The 15,322-nt window shown below is 44.0% G+C and overlaps 1 protein-coding gene across 1 annotated transcript in view; it reads left to right on the top strand.

Moving 5' to 3' along the window:
* The window catches only part of PLB1 (phospholipase B1), a 175,495-nt gene that overhangs the window by 125,108 nt on the left and 35,065 nt on the right, over nucleotides 1-15,322 (top strand). The window contains exons 43-49 of the mRNA XM_077341488.1: nucleotides 200-277; nucleotides 2,849-2,909; nucleotides 3,799-3,857; nucleotides 5,273-5,340; nucleotides 7,285-7,328; nucleotides 9,764-9,863; nucleotides 14,632-14,683. Coding sequence (XP_077197603.1) covers nucleotides 200-277; nucleotides 2,849-2,909; nucleotides 3,799-3,857; nucleotides 5,273-5,340; nucleotides 7,285-7,328; nucleotides 9,764-9,863; nucleotides 14,632-14,683 — 462 coding nt within the window. The remainder of the gene's footprint in view (nucleotides 1-199; nucleotides 278-2,848; nucleotides 2,910-3,798; nucleotides 3,858-5,272; nucleotides 5,341-7,284; nucleotides 7,329-9,763; nucleotides 9,864-14,631; nucleotides 14,684-15,322) is intronic.

Below are 15,322 nucleotides of genomic sequence, written 5' to 3'. Positions count from 1 at the left end.
ATCCCTGATCTTCTTTATCTAATAAATTGACCAAGCAACACAGCACCAAATATCTTTTTTGGGAAGAGAGGGGTTTGAACTTCAGTTCACATCAGCATGTCCCATATCAGGAATTCTAAATATTCTTCTGCTAGATAAACCTCCAAATATCTTTAGCCCACTACCATTGCTTGACATATATTTTCATTCTCTTTTATAGTCACAGCCTTTCCTGGGAACCTACAAGAACAGCAATTACACGTATTCACCTCTGGAGCCAACAAAGAAGCCCAATCAGGTGATTCCCTTACAATGTGCTGCTTACGTGAACAAAAATGCTGCTGTCAACAAGGTGTTTTCACTTTCATATTCGATACCTGAAGTGAACAGGTATAGTATACAGGTACTAACAAGTCTGGGGGTGGTTCCACTGTATCTGGGTGCACCAGCATAGGAATGTTAGTAAGCTTTCATTTTAATTTAAGCCAAGATTTACTCTTTTTTAAATGCTGTCAAATTGCAGCCAATTTATGGCAATCTCATAAGCTTTTCAAGGCAAGAGATGTTCAGAGGTGGTTTGCCTTGGCTGTCTCTGCATAGTGACCATGGTACTCCCTGGTATTCTCCCACCCAAATACAGATCAACCCTGCTTATCTTACAAGATCTGACAAGATCAGGTTACCCTGGAAAATCTAGATCAGGGCAATACTGACATAGACCTCCCTTAAAACTGGAGATCTTGGAACTACCTGTACTATCTATCTATACTATATTATATTACATCTATGGTATTTTGGTTGAAATATCAAACAAGATGCATGCTGGGCTTGGGATATGCATTTTTATCATCCAAAATGTGGGGCTCCAGCTTTACATTTGAAAACACAAATGTAGCCTTTGAGTGATAATCTAGTGACTCTTAAAAGAAGGTTGTGGCAATACAACAGGGCAGGGAAAGAGATTCTGCGAATAGCTGTGGCTAGCTGGATACACGAAGAGTGTACTAAGAATTTCAGGGTTCTATTCCTGGCATGTACACTGAGCAGCCTCGTCATCTGTGCCCACTTCTGTAACATTTTTAAACATCTTAGTATAAAATGAAGTTACAGTTTGTCCCTGAGCTACAGGGTGAGCCAGACTTTGCAAGTGAAATGACAGATCTGCATTCTAGAAATTCAGATGTTGGCTCAGCTGTCAGTCTTGCCCCTTTCTCCATGCTTCAGGCAGGCTCGCTGCCTTTTTTAATTTTCAGAAGCGCTGCATGAGTCCCCTTACACACTCCTGTCCTTTTGTCGCCTTACTAATTAAGCCAAAAAATAAACATTTTTATTTTAATTGCAGAACTGCTCTGGGGATTGAGGGGTGGCTTTGGGTGGCATCAAACAGCACCGTGCTCAGCTGGCATCTGCTTCAAAGTTGCAGAATGGAGCTCGATCCTTGGGGAGGAGAACTGAACACAGAGAGGATGCTTCCAGAACAATTCCTCTATTGTGAAAGGCCAGGACTATAAGGCTGCTGTCACCTTCAGTTCTTCCCTGTGATGAGTTTCTCAAGGGAAAAAGGTCACATCCAGGCCAGCCCTGTGCACAGTTTGGGATGGGGTATTGGGTATGATTTCATCAGCAGTGCAGCAAAAATACTATATTGCTCCAGATGACTCTTTATTTCCTATGAATGAAGTAATTTCTTTGAAAAGCACATTAAATGGTACTGTAGAAATGATTGATGTTGATAATTGTTTACATGCAATATGTACACAGATGTCTCCTCTGGAGCTCTGATACAGGAAGAAAGGGTCATCTTGTTCTCATTAAAATGAAGGCCAGTGCTTCACTGGATGAGGGATCCTCAACAAAGTGAAAGTTGGATCTGTATCTAAAGAAATCTGGGTTCATTTCCCACATCTTCATTTTTATGTTACTTTAGGCACTGCTGCTGTATTTACCCAAAGGAATACTTTGTTTTTCAAAAGATGTGCCATGATGAAAGGGTGTTTGTGTATAATTTTATACAAATTACAAGTACTGTATATTCAGTAAAGATTTTTTGGGGTATAAATGTATAACATTTTAGTGGGGTCATGTTATAGGCCATGTTTCTTTCTGATAAATATATTTTTCAGCCTAGATTCTTATTCTGTACAATGAAAATAATTTTGAGTTTATTACAAAGCTGTTTTGAGGTCCAGCAAAATAAGGATTCTAAAGCTCTGGCCTTGTTTGAAAAATATGAAATACGTTATATGAAGTGGAGATTGCGACTTGATGCTAGCCTATAACCTGGTAGCATGAAGACTGTGATTTGTGGTCTCTTAGTGAACTGTTACTGTTACTCGAGTATGGAGGCAGGCTTCCCCAGCATGGGTAATAATGGCTGGGTATGTGGGCGATGTTTCTCTATGGGAAAGGCTAAAAAACAAATTGCTCACTTCACCAGTCTTCCTTTCAAAGTAGTAGCACCTATGGTTGAATTTGGAGCAGATAAAAATAAGGTGAAGGCCAAAGTAAAAATATTTTGTATTACTCAGTTAAAATTCCCTGTGTATTTAGCCAACAGGTTTCTTTGGGAGAATCTGTAATATCCAATATTGTGCTCTTACAATGCAGGCCTGTACAGAGATAATCCTGTCCAAGCAATGGGCTTAGTCTTGAGAAATTATGCATAGGATTGCAGTGTTAATTGATCTGTCTGACGAGCCATTCACTGATGCTCCCAAGTTATTACGCAGCTCCAGGACCTGTGATCTCCTGGGTTACATGTGGTTCTTGGGCATAACCTCGCCACCTCTGCACTAGTCTGTCCTGGATTCTGAATTGGTTCAGTCTATGCCAGTGTATACATAATTCTCTATTGTATTTTGTCTTTAAGAACTGGGGTAGTGACCTGTCATGCCCTGGACAAACTCCATCCGAAGAAGTCCCAACCTCAGGTGAGAAACATGAAAGACAGTAGACAAATGTAAAGCAAGGTTTCAATTGTTTACTTAAAAAAAAAAGTATCAGTGCTGCATTAACTGAAAAAATAAGGAGAAAAGTATAAACATTTCAATTTGCTTTTTTATATCTGATCTTGCTTTATTTTTCACAATTATGTTTTCACAAACTTTGTATTCATAAGGACTTTAAATTTATAACAAAGCAAAAACTGTCATTCTCACAGCTCTAAAAGGAGCCAGTGCATCATGGGCTTCTATGGGCATAGATAGCTAAGTGTTGAAACCCTACACACAGGTGGCTTAAATCCCATTGACTTTAATGGAATTCAAGACATCTAACAGCATTGCCCCCCTGAGCTAAGATTAAACAGGGTACAGTGCCAAAGATAATAAAGGATTTGGAAAGTGTGCTACATTTGAAAAAGTTCATTTTATGTGTGCTACATTTGAAAAAGATCAGCACATTGCATTTAAACTTGAGTCACATAAAACTATGGTTTAATTAATTGATGCCTGTCCCAGGGCAGGCCACTCAACAAACTTCAACCAGGATCTGAAACAATGGCTTGAAGTTGGTTCATCACCTCTTTATATTTATCGCCATCACTGCAGCATAGGCTAGGTCACCTACTGGGTATCTGCAGGGGAGAGGAAGAGAGCAATGAAGGCAAACCGAGATCTGAATAATCATCTATGAGCCAAATCCCAGACTCATAAACTAACTGCAGGTACAATAAATGAGAATTTTGTATTATATCTGAATGATGCCTTCTTCTTTTTCTTATAAATTTAAAGTTCTCTTTTCATGATCCCCAACATGTTCAAGTGTTCCCTATACCATGCTAGTGACCTTTGTGGCCATGTTTTGTCATTCTTTTTCTAGTGCACAAGCTGCGGCCAAGTGACATCCAAGTGATAGCAGCACTAGGTGATTCCTTGACGGTAGGTCCCTGAAAGGCCATCCACTGGCAATTTTCTGCTCCCCACCAGTGCTGTGTTGTCACTTGATACCCAATGGAAAGTTAATGCCTGTAGCTCCACAAAAGAAGAAGAAGAATTCACACCCAACACAGCTGTCCCAATAAAAAGTATAAAAGCGGAATGCCGTCTGTTCAAACCTAACGTGTCAACGTACAGCAAGAGTCCTTTGAACAGAAAATTTCCAAGGATGAGTCCTAGAGTCTCAAAAACTTAAGATGAAGCCAAGAAGATGGCATAATCTTAGAAACTACAGTATTATAACTGTGTGCATAAAGGTGAATGTTCATTCTATATAGTCTGCAATCTTATGACTATTAATGTAATATAGTGTCCCACTCTTCCTCCAAAGAGCTCAACACAGTGCACTTCATTCTGGTCCAAGTTCACCTACCAGCTTCGTGGCTGAGTGGGGATTTGAAACTGGGTCTCCAAGATCCTAGAACAATGCTCAGATCCCTGTATCCCACTTTTATTATACGTAGCAATATAATTACATATAGAAACTAGCAAGAAAGCCCATTGCAACCAGGAATACAATGGGCGCTAGGACCCAGGGACCACAGATCTCTCTCTCTCTCAGGAGGAGCCATAGGAGGTAATCAGGGCTCTTTCCTAGCAGGGAAGCAAGAGTCATTTGCAGTTTGGGGCTCGTTTGCAGTTTGTCTCTGTCTCTCCCTCAGAGCAGGAGACAGATCAGATAATCAGGGGTCCTTTGCAGTTTGACAGGGCTCTCTGTGTCTCTGTGTGTCTCTCTCAGGCGTCTGAGAGCAAAGTGGCTAGCATCCGGGGAAAGAGGGCAGGAGCTGGAGAGGGAGGGCCAATCAGGGTGCCCTATTCCATCTCGGACAGCCAGGACACTCTCCATCCCCAGTGCTGTTTCACAAATATTAAGAGGAACAATGGATAAGGATATGTAGGAATGTATTGTAGTATGGACATCATGGTATGATGCTGGGACCCAGGAGCTGATTCCAAAACTCAGTATCTGCCTCATTCACCTAGTAGAGGCAGACTCATGGCTGACCAACAAACTGGACCAGGCCTGAAGGAAGGAATTTCATCCCAATGGCTTCTGTCAAAGGACAGTTTACTGAATATTAGTATCAGGTTGATGGCAATTTACTGCTGACCTGCACCCTTTAGATTTTAAAAGAAGAAAACTGGGGACAGTTGTGGACAGGTGAAGTGGAAGCCTATGGTAGTGAGGTTCAGATCAAACCTCTTTGAAACCAAGCCAGTCTCTCTTCTACTACTTAAGAAGGATACGAATAAATTTTTGTTCCGGGCAAAAGCCCTCCAGATGTTCAGCATAACTCTTTGGAGAGATAACAGTGTTCTTCCCACAACACTGCTGTTGATCTTTTTGTACCTTACAGACTGCTGTAGGAGCCCAAGCAACCGGACTGAGTGATCTGAAAACATCTTGGAGAGGACTTTCTTGGAGGTAGAATTTCTGCTAGAATTCATTCAGCTGAATTTACATGCATCTTGTTTATGTCTTAAGAGCATGACTGGGATGAAAATGAGAGCACAACTTATATGAGAAGGCTGCATCTCTGAGCCCATCCTTATACCCAAGTCATTAGTTCTTCTCCAAGGAGCAAAGGCCTAATGAGGGTCCATCCAACAAATCTTGCAGATTGCAATGAGTATGCCTTGTATTTAATGCATGTATTTTTTTATCTCAAATGGCTTTCCAGCAAACACTAAGGCTAGCATTTATCCCGAGACCAAATGGTAGCGGCAGCTTGGGGTGGGAAGTTATGAAATGGTAAGAGGCAGTTCACTTAACTCTTATGTTTGGTGATGTCTGTTTCTAGGGCAATTAGGATCACCTACAGTTTTTAAGAGACTGGAAAAGAGTCATGAGAGAGGGACAAGATTCAGAGCTCTGGAGATTTTCCACTATTTTCCACAATGCATGTCATTCCCTCTGTAGCAGTGGTTTTCAACCTTTTCTTCGCCGTAACCCCAACTTTGGCGCCGAGGCCCAGTGGGGACCAGCACTGCGGAGGCGCTTCTGCTGAGCCCCCCACCTGTGGCCATGGGCAACCCCCTGCAGAAGGTGACTGGCGGGGAGCTAGGGCTGTGCCCGAGGGAGGGAGCTGCTGCCACCGCCACTTCCACATTGCTCGCTGTCCTGCTCCGGGCCAGGCTTGAGCTCGTGTCTTGCTCCCTTGGCTCGCCGCTTCTCTCCTTTCTCCCTTTTAACCACAGTGGGGGGAGGGGTTTCTGCGGCGACCTTGCTGCAGAGCACGCGGGGTATGCCTCATGGAGTTGGGCGGGATAGGGCGACTTTGGACCTACAGGGGGAGGGGGTCGCTTTCTTGCCAGCTCTAAAAGAGCTGAGCAAAGTGTTTTGGCGCATTTCTCAGCAGGCGCCAGGGCAACCCTCCGGGCAGGCTGGGCAGCTGCAGAAGGAACCAGTGGGGCACTGGAAACATGTGTGCATAGGTGGCATGCACGCACATGTGCACAACAATTGAGGCGGCATGGAGACAGCCATTGCTATGGCTCCACTGCCTCTGCCCACCTCCACCGACCACTACCCCTGCCAGCTGCCGCCGCCCCCACCCACCGCTGCCTGCCGTCGCCACTGCTGCCTGCCGCTGTGGTGGTGGACAACCTGGCAACCCCAGGGAAGGGGCCAGGCAACCCCAAATGGGGTCCCAACCCCAAGGTTGAGAACCACTGCTCTATAGCTACTATTTGCCTTGCAGCAGGGAACATACTGTGGGGCAAATGGCAGTTCCAAGAAGATAACAGAGGTCACGGAAAGCATTAGGATACCATTGTGAACTGGAAATAGCTCAACATCAGTTTAAATCTCAAGCCAATCGTGGGGTGTAGGGGGTGAATCAAATTGCACAGGAATTATTACTGAAAGTAGGCATGCACATAAGACACAGTGGAATTCACTAAGAGTTTAGAGTGGGAATATAGGTCAGTTCAATGTCCCAAATATATTGGTTCATTTTTGTCAAACCTAACAATTGAGCTCCAGGTATCTATTGGAAGGCACTGAAACCAGTTGATTCCACTGAATGGTCATCTGGGGGGAAGGGGTGTGTGGAATGGTTTATTATAGGCAAGATCAGATGTGTAGGATCAGATGCATGAGTGTGTTACATGCTTCACCTTGCAGAACAGCTTTTCTAATGATGTATTTTGTTCAGAGCTTGTGTTCTATTTTAGCTGCTGCCCTACTTCTATGCTTTCCTTTAATTTTAGGTTTTGTCATGGATTTATTATTTTTTGTTTCCTTTCTGAATTCTTCTGCTCCCCCCTCCCTGGCTAGTACAGCAGCACCGTGCTGTGATTCTAGGACAAAAGGAGTGTCCTTGATTTGTTGTTAATGCCACTGACTGATGTCTGTTCCTTTCCGTAGTGCTGGAAGTGAGGGGAGCTTGGAGAGTCACACGACTTTACCTAGTGAGTAGGCCAAGATGTACCAAAGTGTGAAAGAGTTACAATCTTGTTTGGGAGCAAGTATTAATGAATCATATTCTGGACAGGGCCAACCCAATCAAGGGGGGCAAATTGGGCAACCATTTGATTTGGCAAAATTCCAGGCAAATCTGCTTCAGTTATTTAGGAACATTAAGGAGTGATCCTCCATGTTGTACACAGAGTAGATACGTACAAGTGAAATTGGAATTGTAATGTTAGTGATGCTGTCCAGGAAATCTGGGGCCAGTATTTCATCCAAATTAACTGACAGAGCACGATAAGGGAAATTGCTGAAATGAGAACCAAAATGTCATATTCTGGTGGATTCTTGTTCACCTCATTTCCATTTAAACTGCTTTGCACACAGTGAGGTACAGGGAATGGATTTTAATTAGCTCTGGGTGGCTGAAATCCTTGTACCAGCTTGGATCTATAGTTGCATTAGAATCACTTCACACATGATATTCGTCTAACATTGTACTCTGAAAGAAAATGGGTGCTTTCTACCCTTCAAAGGGCAAGCAGATCAGGTTGCTGATCTGACCAGTGACTGCCTGAGCAATATAAACATTTTTTTAAAGATGATGCCCTTTTTGCTTTCCAAAAGAAAGTCTGTGTAGTAAAACTGATTTGTAAAAAAACCAAAAAAAAAACCCCACTAATGTTTGAACCTGTCATCAGGGTGAATATCTGTCTTTCACATTTTAAATGGTTTTTTTTTAATTGAAGCATTTGGTTTATATACTGCCCCTTAATTGATGTCTCGGGGTGGTGCCCCATCTTATCCCATCTTTCTCCCCAAGAGCTCAGTGTGGCACACATGGTTCCATGGGAAACATTGCATGGGAATATTCTTGAATGAATAGGATTCTGTTAAGATGCATGCAATTGCAGTGATTTTACTCTGGATTTTAGCTGTTAACTTGGAATGGAAAAATGCTATAACTGTTTGTAACCATTCATGATTATTTGTAATTGTTTTGTTTGGCAAACATCGTTTTGCACTGTGATGCCAGCTTGGTGTTACGAGCATTAATCTGGCATGCCGGGTTCGATTCTGCACTCCCCCACATGCAGCCAGCTCGGTGACCTTGGGCTCACCATGGCACTGATAAAACTGTTCTGACCGAGCAGTGATATCAGGGCTCTCTCAGCCTCACCCACCTCACAGGGTGTGGGGAGAGGAAAGGGAAGGCAAATGTGTAAGCCACTCTGTGACTCCTTTGGGTAGTGAAAAGTGTCATATAATATTATTACTATTTTTGCTTTACTCTTTTTGCTATGCCAATTAAGTGTTTGCATTTGTATACATGGTTCCATTTTACCTCATTGTTTTGTGTGAAGTAGGTCAGAATGATAAAGGAACTGATCCAGGTTAGCAGTGACTAAGTTCAGGTTAGCAGAAATTTGAACCCTTGTCCTCCTAATACAACACTGGAACCAGCACATCGCCCTGTATGTACTACTAATTCCAAAGATACAGGCACAGTACATATAGTTACTGTGTTATTTGGAAACACTGAGGTTTCACCTTGAGCCAAGAGAAAATGAGGCACACACCGTTTCATATATAAATAAATAATGAAATAAAATTGATTTAAACCAGTTACATTTTACAGCAAACATCTCAAAACTAAAAATGTATTCCAGACCTTCAACAATGACATTTTAGATAGTAACAGCAACTCTGCTGAGAGTAATAAGAGATAAATGACCAAGAAAACTGGTAGAGATTATTCTGTCCCTTCAGGCAATATTTCTTCCACTCATAGGCCAACTGCAACAATGGGCTAACTGATTAAGTGCATGTTGACTGTTAGTTACTTGACTGCAGAGTTCAGGGTCTTTGTGCCTTAACTGCAAAATGACTTATGGGAATCAACAGCTGCTCTTGCTCAGTGTGCAGAGACTTACCCTGAGTTTCTCCTTCTCTGCCTCAGCCCAATCTCAGCTCTAATTGCCCAGTTTATTATGCATCTGAACTCTAGCTAAACCTTTCTGGCAATAAACCCCTCTCTCCACCTATATGTAATAGTTAAGGAAATTTTATTTTATTGTATCTGAGGAAGTGTTCATGCACAAGGAAACTTAGACCAGTGGTTCTCAACCTTGGGATCCCAACCCCAATTGGGATCGCCTGGCCCCTTCCACGGGGTCACCAGGTTGGTGGCCGTGGCAGTGGCAGTGGCTGGCAGCGGCAGCAGGTGGTGGCAGAGCCATGGCACTGGACGCCTCCATGCTACCTCAAGATTGTTGTGTGCCCGTGCATCTGCGCACGCCGCCTGCATGCGTGTGCCGCTGCTCCAGTTGGGGTTACGGCGTTACGGTGGTTGAGAACCGCTGGCTTAGACCTTGAATAAAAAATTTTGTTGGTTTTGAAGGTGCCACCAGACTCAAACTTTGTTCTCCTCTGCCAGATATTCTGAAAAAGTTTAATCCAAATCTCTCTGGCTTCTCCACTGGCACCGAGAAGGAAACTGCAGGATTCAATAGAGCAGTGGGAGAAGCCACAGCACAGTAAGTGTCATTTTCTGGGCAAGGGAATGAAGAACCAGCAAACCGTCATGTTAAGCTTAATACTTAGTAGTATAACAGTTTTGTTGTATCAGGCACTCCTAGACCAATCATGCGCAGCAGCGTCCACATCAGGCCACTGCTGGAGTGTTGTGGTAGAGCAGCATGCTCCACTGTTTACAGGGGATGAAGTAAAGCGCAACACTTTCTATGTCCCTGCAGGAAAAACATTTTGGTGAAAAATCAGCTCCAAGGTAAAATGCGTCCCCCACAGGGAATGCAGCCACAGCGGAACGATTCCACTGGGGGAGGGGGTCATTTCATAGGAAGATTTTATTGTATGAGACTGCAATCCCACCTTCCCGAAAAATAGTGCACAAAGCCCCAGTTGAGCCTGAGGCTCTGTGCAACCACATGGAGCTGAGTGGAGAATATTTGGTCCTGCCCAGCCGCTGGTGTACAGGGAGGATCTGGGCTTTCCAGGCCTAGATATTCCTGTGTGTATGGGCCTGCCCTAGCCTAGCCTCCAATGGCCGCCATGGCAAAAAAAGGAACACTGAAAAATCAGTGTTCCTTTGTCATGGGCCGTTGGAGGCTCTACAGTGGGTTGGGGCTGGGAGGGGGCTGGGATGGCGGCAATGTCATGCGTAAGTGCGGATTAACCGCGCTGCTATGCTGCCGCCAGCCTGGCCTTTCCTCCCCCTGCATAATCAATCCTACAGAGCCTATTATGGCCTCATTGTGCTCCTTGTGTGTACCAGAAGCATCACACTTGTTAAGATTTTTTTAATTGGGTTCTTTACAAAGAAGCAGAGCTTCCATTCACCCAGCATACTCTGCCAACTGCTTGTCCACGCCAAGGGCACCCCATTCATTAAACTCCATTCTTTGACATGCTGCCTAAATAGGATTTGGTGTGAACACACACAGTAATTGCCAAGGGTGAGAGTGGAGAAGACCCTGTGCTGTGGGCCCTCAGGACCCTTCCAAGCCCCTGTTAATTCCCATCTCGGGGGGCAGGGGTCATGAATATGTCTGTGCTGCCCCTCAAGCTATATTCCTGCTCCCAGGGGGGAAAAATTGAGACCCGTGGTACTTTTAAGATAAACCAAGTTTTATCCAAGGTATAAGGTGTCATGTGCATGCCCTTTTCACATGCACATGAAAGCGTATAGCCTGAATAAGACTCAGTTGGTCTTAAAGGGGCCTCTGGATTGAAAGTGTGTTCTGTTGCTTCAGAATGACACACCTGAATCTATTTCTACTCCAGTCAGTTATTCTTCACAGGCTGTTCTTCTGGTGAAAGCTTGGCCCAACTGTCAGGCCAAACAATGATTAGAGCCAGTGTTTGGAGTTAATCCCACCCTTGTGAAACAGATCAATTGTGTTATAGTGTGTGTCTGTGGTGGAGGGGGGGGAAGACAACCTCCTGGGTACACTCTCTGCTTCAAACAGCCGATTTGTGAGGGGGAAAAAAGACATTTGGAGGCTTAGTCCTGGTACGTGTCTTCCTCATTAGAGTGCATCTTCCAGAGGGGCCCTTTACTCTCTGTCATCCGGAGATCAGTTGTAATTCCAGGCTTGAAGACTGGCCACCTTACCTACAAATAGCACTATCCCAGTGCCCATCTTCTGCTTGGCGAGAAGCTGTGTCCTGTGCTGAGTGTGGGTGGGGATGGGACATTTTTTTCTCTTTCCAGCTAGAACAGGGTAACTCTTATCATTTACTTCTGTTTGGCTTGCCCTTCTGGCAGGAAATGAACTGCCTGAGAATTTGTATGAGGATGGGCTGCAGTGAGCTGTGCCATTGTGAAACCCTTGAAACATCCTTCAGGCTTCGAGAAACCCCAGAAGTGGCCCAATCATGCAAAATAAGTGTACATGCCCACCCAGAGCTCCTCGCCTTCCCACCCGCTCCACCCCTATCATTGGCCATTTTGGGAGGGCTGTCAGGGAACCCCAGGGTTTCACAAAACCCTAGTTGAGAAAGCCTGGTCTGGGGGATTTACCTAATATGCTTCAGTAAATGGTGCAAAAGATCTCCCAAGAGCAGGCTAGTAGCTGCCATGAATGGCCCATGAAAAAGTGATTCATCCTGAGCCAACCTTGTGTACCCATGTCTCATGGATTTCCATGCAGCACACTTTAAAAATGACTCATGCCCTGCTAACTGCATTTTTCACAGATAATTCTGTGGTTTGAATTCTCAGTTTTCCACTTCGTTTCCTTCTGGGATATTAGCTTGACCTTAGGATCCAAGGATAAAGTCTCACTTGAAAGTCCTTTACAGTGCTGTACCTGTCTGGATGCATTTGGCAGCCCTGGAGGCTGAGCTCTTCCATCGATCACATTCCCCGAGCACTAAATTGACTGCAGAGGGAATTAAAGCTTAGGCAGCCTGGCTGTGAAATAGTATGGCTCTTCTAAGCACAGCCTTGCGAATTTAAAGCTTTCCCTTTAGATGCGGTCTGTCAGAGCCAATCTTTCAGCAACAATAATTGATCGGAACTTCTCTGGAGGGCTGGCTGGCTGGTGTTTTGCAGGTTGTCCCAGTCACCTGTGCAAACACTGGTGGGAAATGTTTGCTGTCACAAACTGAGTATTTGTTTTCCTTGTAGGGCTTTGTTGGTCCCTGAGTGGCATTAATGCTTTTAATGTCTGAAATGTTTTAATGATTGCTGATGTGGGTTTCCTGAAATGGGTGGAAAGGCAGCATAGAAATGTTTTAAATAAATATATGAAATATATGAAATATTTAATATACACAGATATAAATGAATATATAAGTAATTAATAAAGCTGAACAAGCAATAGCAAACTGCAGAAACAGAAAAACACACAACATAAGAAAAAGCACAAAGAGGGTGGACGAGTAATAAGAGGGAACTCTAATAAGAGATGGAGGAGGAGGGGGAGGGGGAGGAGGAGGAGGAGCGGTGGCTTCTAACCTGGTAAGCCGGGCTTGATTCCCTGCTTCTGTTGAGAGAGGAAGGGAAGGCGACTGTAAGCCACTTTGAGACTCCTTCTGGTACAGAAAAGCAGGGTATAAAAACCAACTCTTCTTCTTTCTCTCCCCACAACAGATAGCCTGAGGTAGGTGAGGCTGACAGAACTGCTCTGTGAGAACAGCTCTAACAGGACTGTGACCGGCCCAAGGTCACCCAGTTGGCTGTATGTGGAAGCAGAGTGGGGAATCAAACCCAGCTTGCCCAATTAGAAGCCATCACTCTTAAGCACTACACCAAGCTGGCTCACAGACAATGATGGGAAAAGACCCATAAATCTCTCTGGGGAGAGAGTGCCAAAGTTTCAGCGCCCTAAGAAGGACCATTCCTAGATTGCAGAGGCACCCAAAGCAAGCCTCTGAAGATGACTGGTGGTTGGATATATTATAAATATTATATTTGTACTATCATATCACTCCAGTCTTGTTCCTGCTACACTGGCACCCAATTCAAAATGCTGGCATTGACTGTTAAAGCCCTATTGTTCATAAAAGGAAGGTGAGAGCAAGCAAGAAGAAGCCATATTCCAATTCAGTCTTGAGTTGGAGATGAAGACTCATTGGTAGAACATCTGCTTGGCATGCAGAAGGCCCCCAGTTCAATCTCCAGCTTCTCCCATTGAAAAGATAGGGGAGTAGGTGAGGGGACTTACCTCTGCTTGAGACCATGGACAGCCTCTGTCAGTTCGAGTAGAGAATACTGACCTTGACGGCCTGAATGAGTGTAAACATGTGAGTTGGGTTAGTTTGTTGGTAGCAATAGAAAAGAGCAGTAGAAAAGCTGGTAGCAATAGAAGAGTCCAGTAGCACCTTAAAGAGTAACAACATCTGAGGCATGGTATTAGCTTTTCTGAGTCACTGCTCACTTATTCCGATACAGTTAGAATGTGAGTACATTTGTCCTTATGATTGCAACTGTTCATAACAATCACCCTACCAGCAATATTGTTAACCTTTCCCAGACTACTCTCAGGTTAGCAATCTGTCCTTTTGAGGGGGTTACCGTTCTACCCCATTTGGCAGCCCTGTATGTCATCCCATCATGACAGTGGGATGGTCAGTTCACAGTCTGAGGAAGAGTGCTTGCACTCGAAAGCTCACACCCTGAATAAATCTTTGTTGGTCTTAAAGGTGCCACTGGACTCTGATTTTATTGTGCTACTTCAGACCAACACGGCTACTCATTTGAACAGTTATACAGTTAGGATTCTCTCCTCTCTCAAAGTCATTTCTCTTCTAAATACAAATATTTTATTCTTTTAAGAGGTGGTAGCCAACACCTCTTTACATATTTAAACTCTGCCAACAATTACCAATGCTGATTTCTCCATGCCTATTGCCCCTTGCATATTACACCTAATCCAATCCCACCTGCTATTGTCATTCACATGTTATTGTCATTTGGCATCTGAAATCACTCTGCTCTCCAGATATAAGGACAGATGGACTCACATTCTAGCTGTATCTTTAAAAATGAGCCATGCCTCACAGAAGCTCATACCCTGCCACAAATCTTGTTAGTCTTTAACGTTCTACTGGACTATTGAATTTTTTCTATTGCAACATATCTCTTGGCTGCAGAGATATTTTCTTTGGGAAAAGTGGCTATTTTGGGAGGTGGTGTCTAAGGCACTATATTCCTCTGCTGAGATCTCTCCCTGCCTCAAGCCCTGCCTTTCCCAGGCGCCACCCTCCAAATCTCCAGGAAATTACTAAATCAGAGTTGGCAACCCTATTCATGCATGGTCTCCTTTCCTGTCTCCATAGGAATCTCTCAGCCCAAGCCCTTGAACTGGTAGAGCTCATGAAAAGCAGTCCGGTAAGTGGAAACCTGGTGAGAAAAGGCTGCAGTTCACTCTGTGAGTGACTTAAAGACTCACACCAACAAGATAATAAAACACATTTTGAGGTCCTTAAGGCTCATGTGGTCTCAGTTTGTCTCAGGGCCGGGAGAGGAGAGGAGGTTTAATGCTTCAACCACAACTTGGTTTTGCTGCCTGAAACTGCTTCCTCCTCTCTACTGTTGCCATTTTAAAAGAGGAAAGCCATGTTCTGTATTTCTTAAACTTGTTGAATGTAAAAGTGGATGATGGGGATTAAGATCTCAGGTCATTATAAGGAGTTGGTGGTGTTCTGCTGGTTGATGTATTGCATTATATGTGTTTGTGCAAAGAAGGGTGAAGGAGATAGCTTAGGCTCCTGTCCGCCTGAAGGATTTGCATTGCCAACTACTGTTGATGTTTTTATAGATGTAAATTGGGCTACATTTTCTACTTTGCTGTTCATAATAAATTTTAACAACCTGAAGTGGGGAAAATATCGAAAGGACACACAGAGACACAGTGCTGGAGTCAGTCCTTCCCTATTTAGATAATCTCATCTGACCTGCACGACAGGGTACAAGAAGCAGAGGTCAAGAGCACTACAGAAAGATGCTATCAGAGCAATAGCATAAGCA

The sequence above is a fragment of the Paroedura picta genome, chromosome 1 (assembly GCF_049243985.1).
Source record: "Paroedura picta isolate Pp20150507F chromosome 1, Ppicta_v3.0, whole genome shotgun sequence".
Lineage (NCBI taxonomy): Eukaryota > Metazoa > Chordata > Lepidosauria > Squamata > Gekkonidae > Paroedura > Paroedura picta.
The sequence above is the reverse complement of the archived record's forward strand: the minus strand, read 5'-3'. Positions and strand labels throughout refer to the sequence as shown.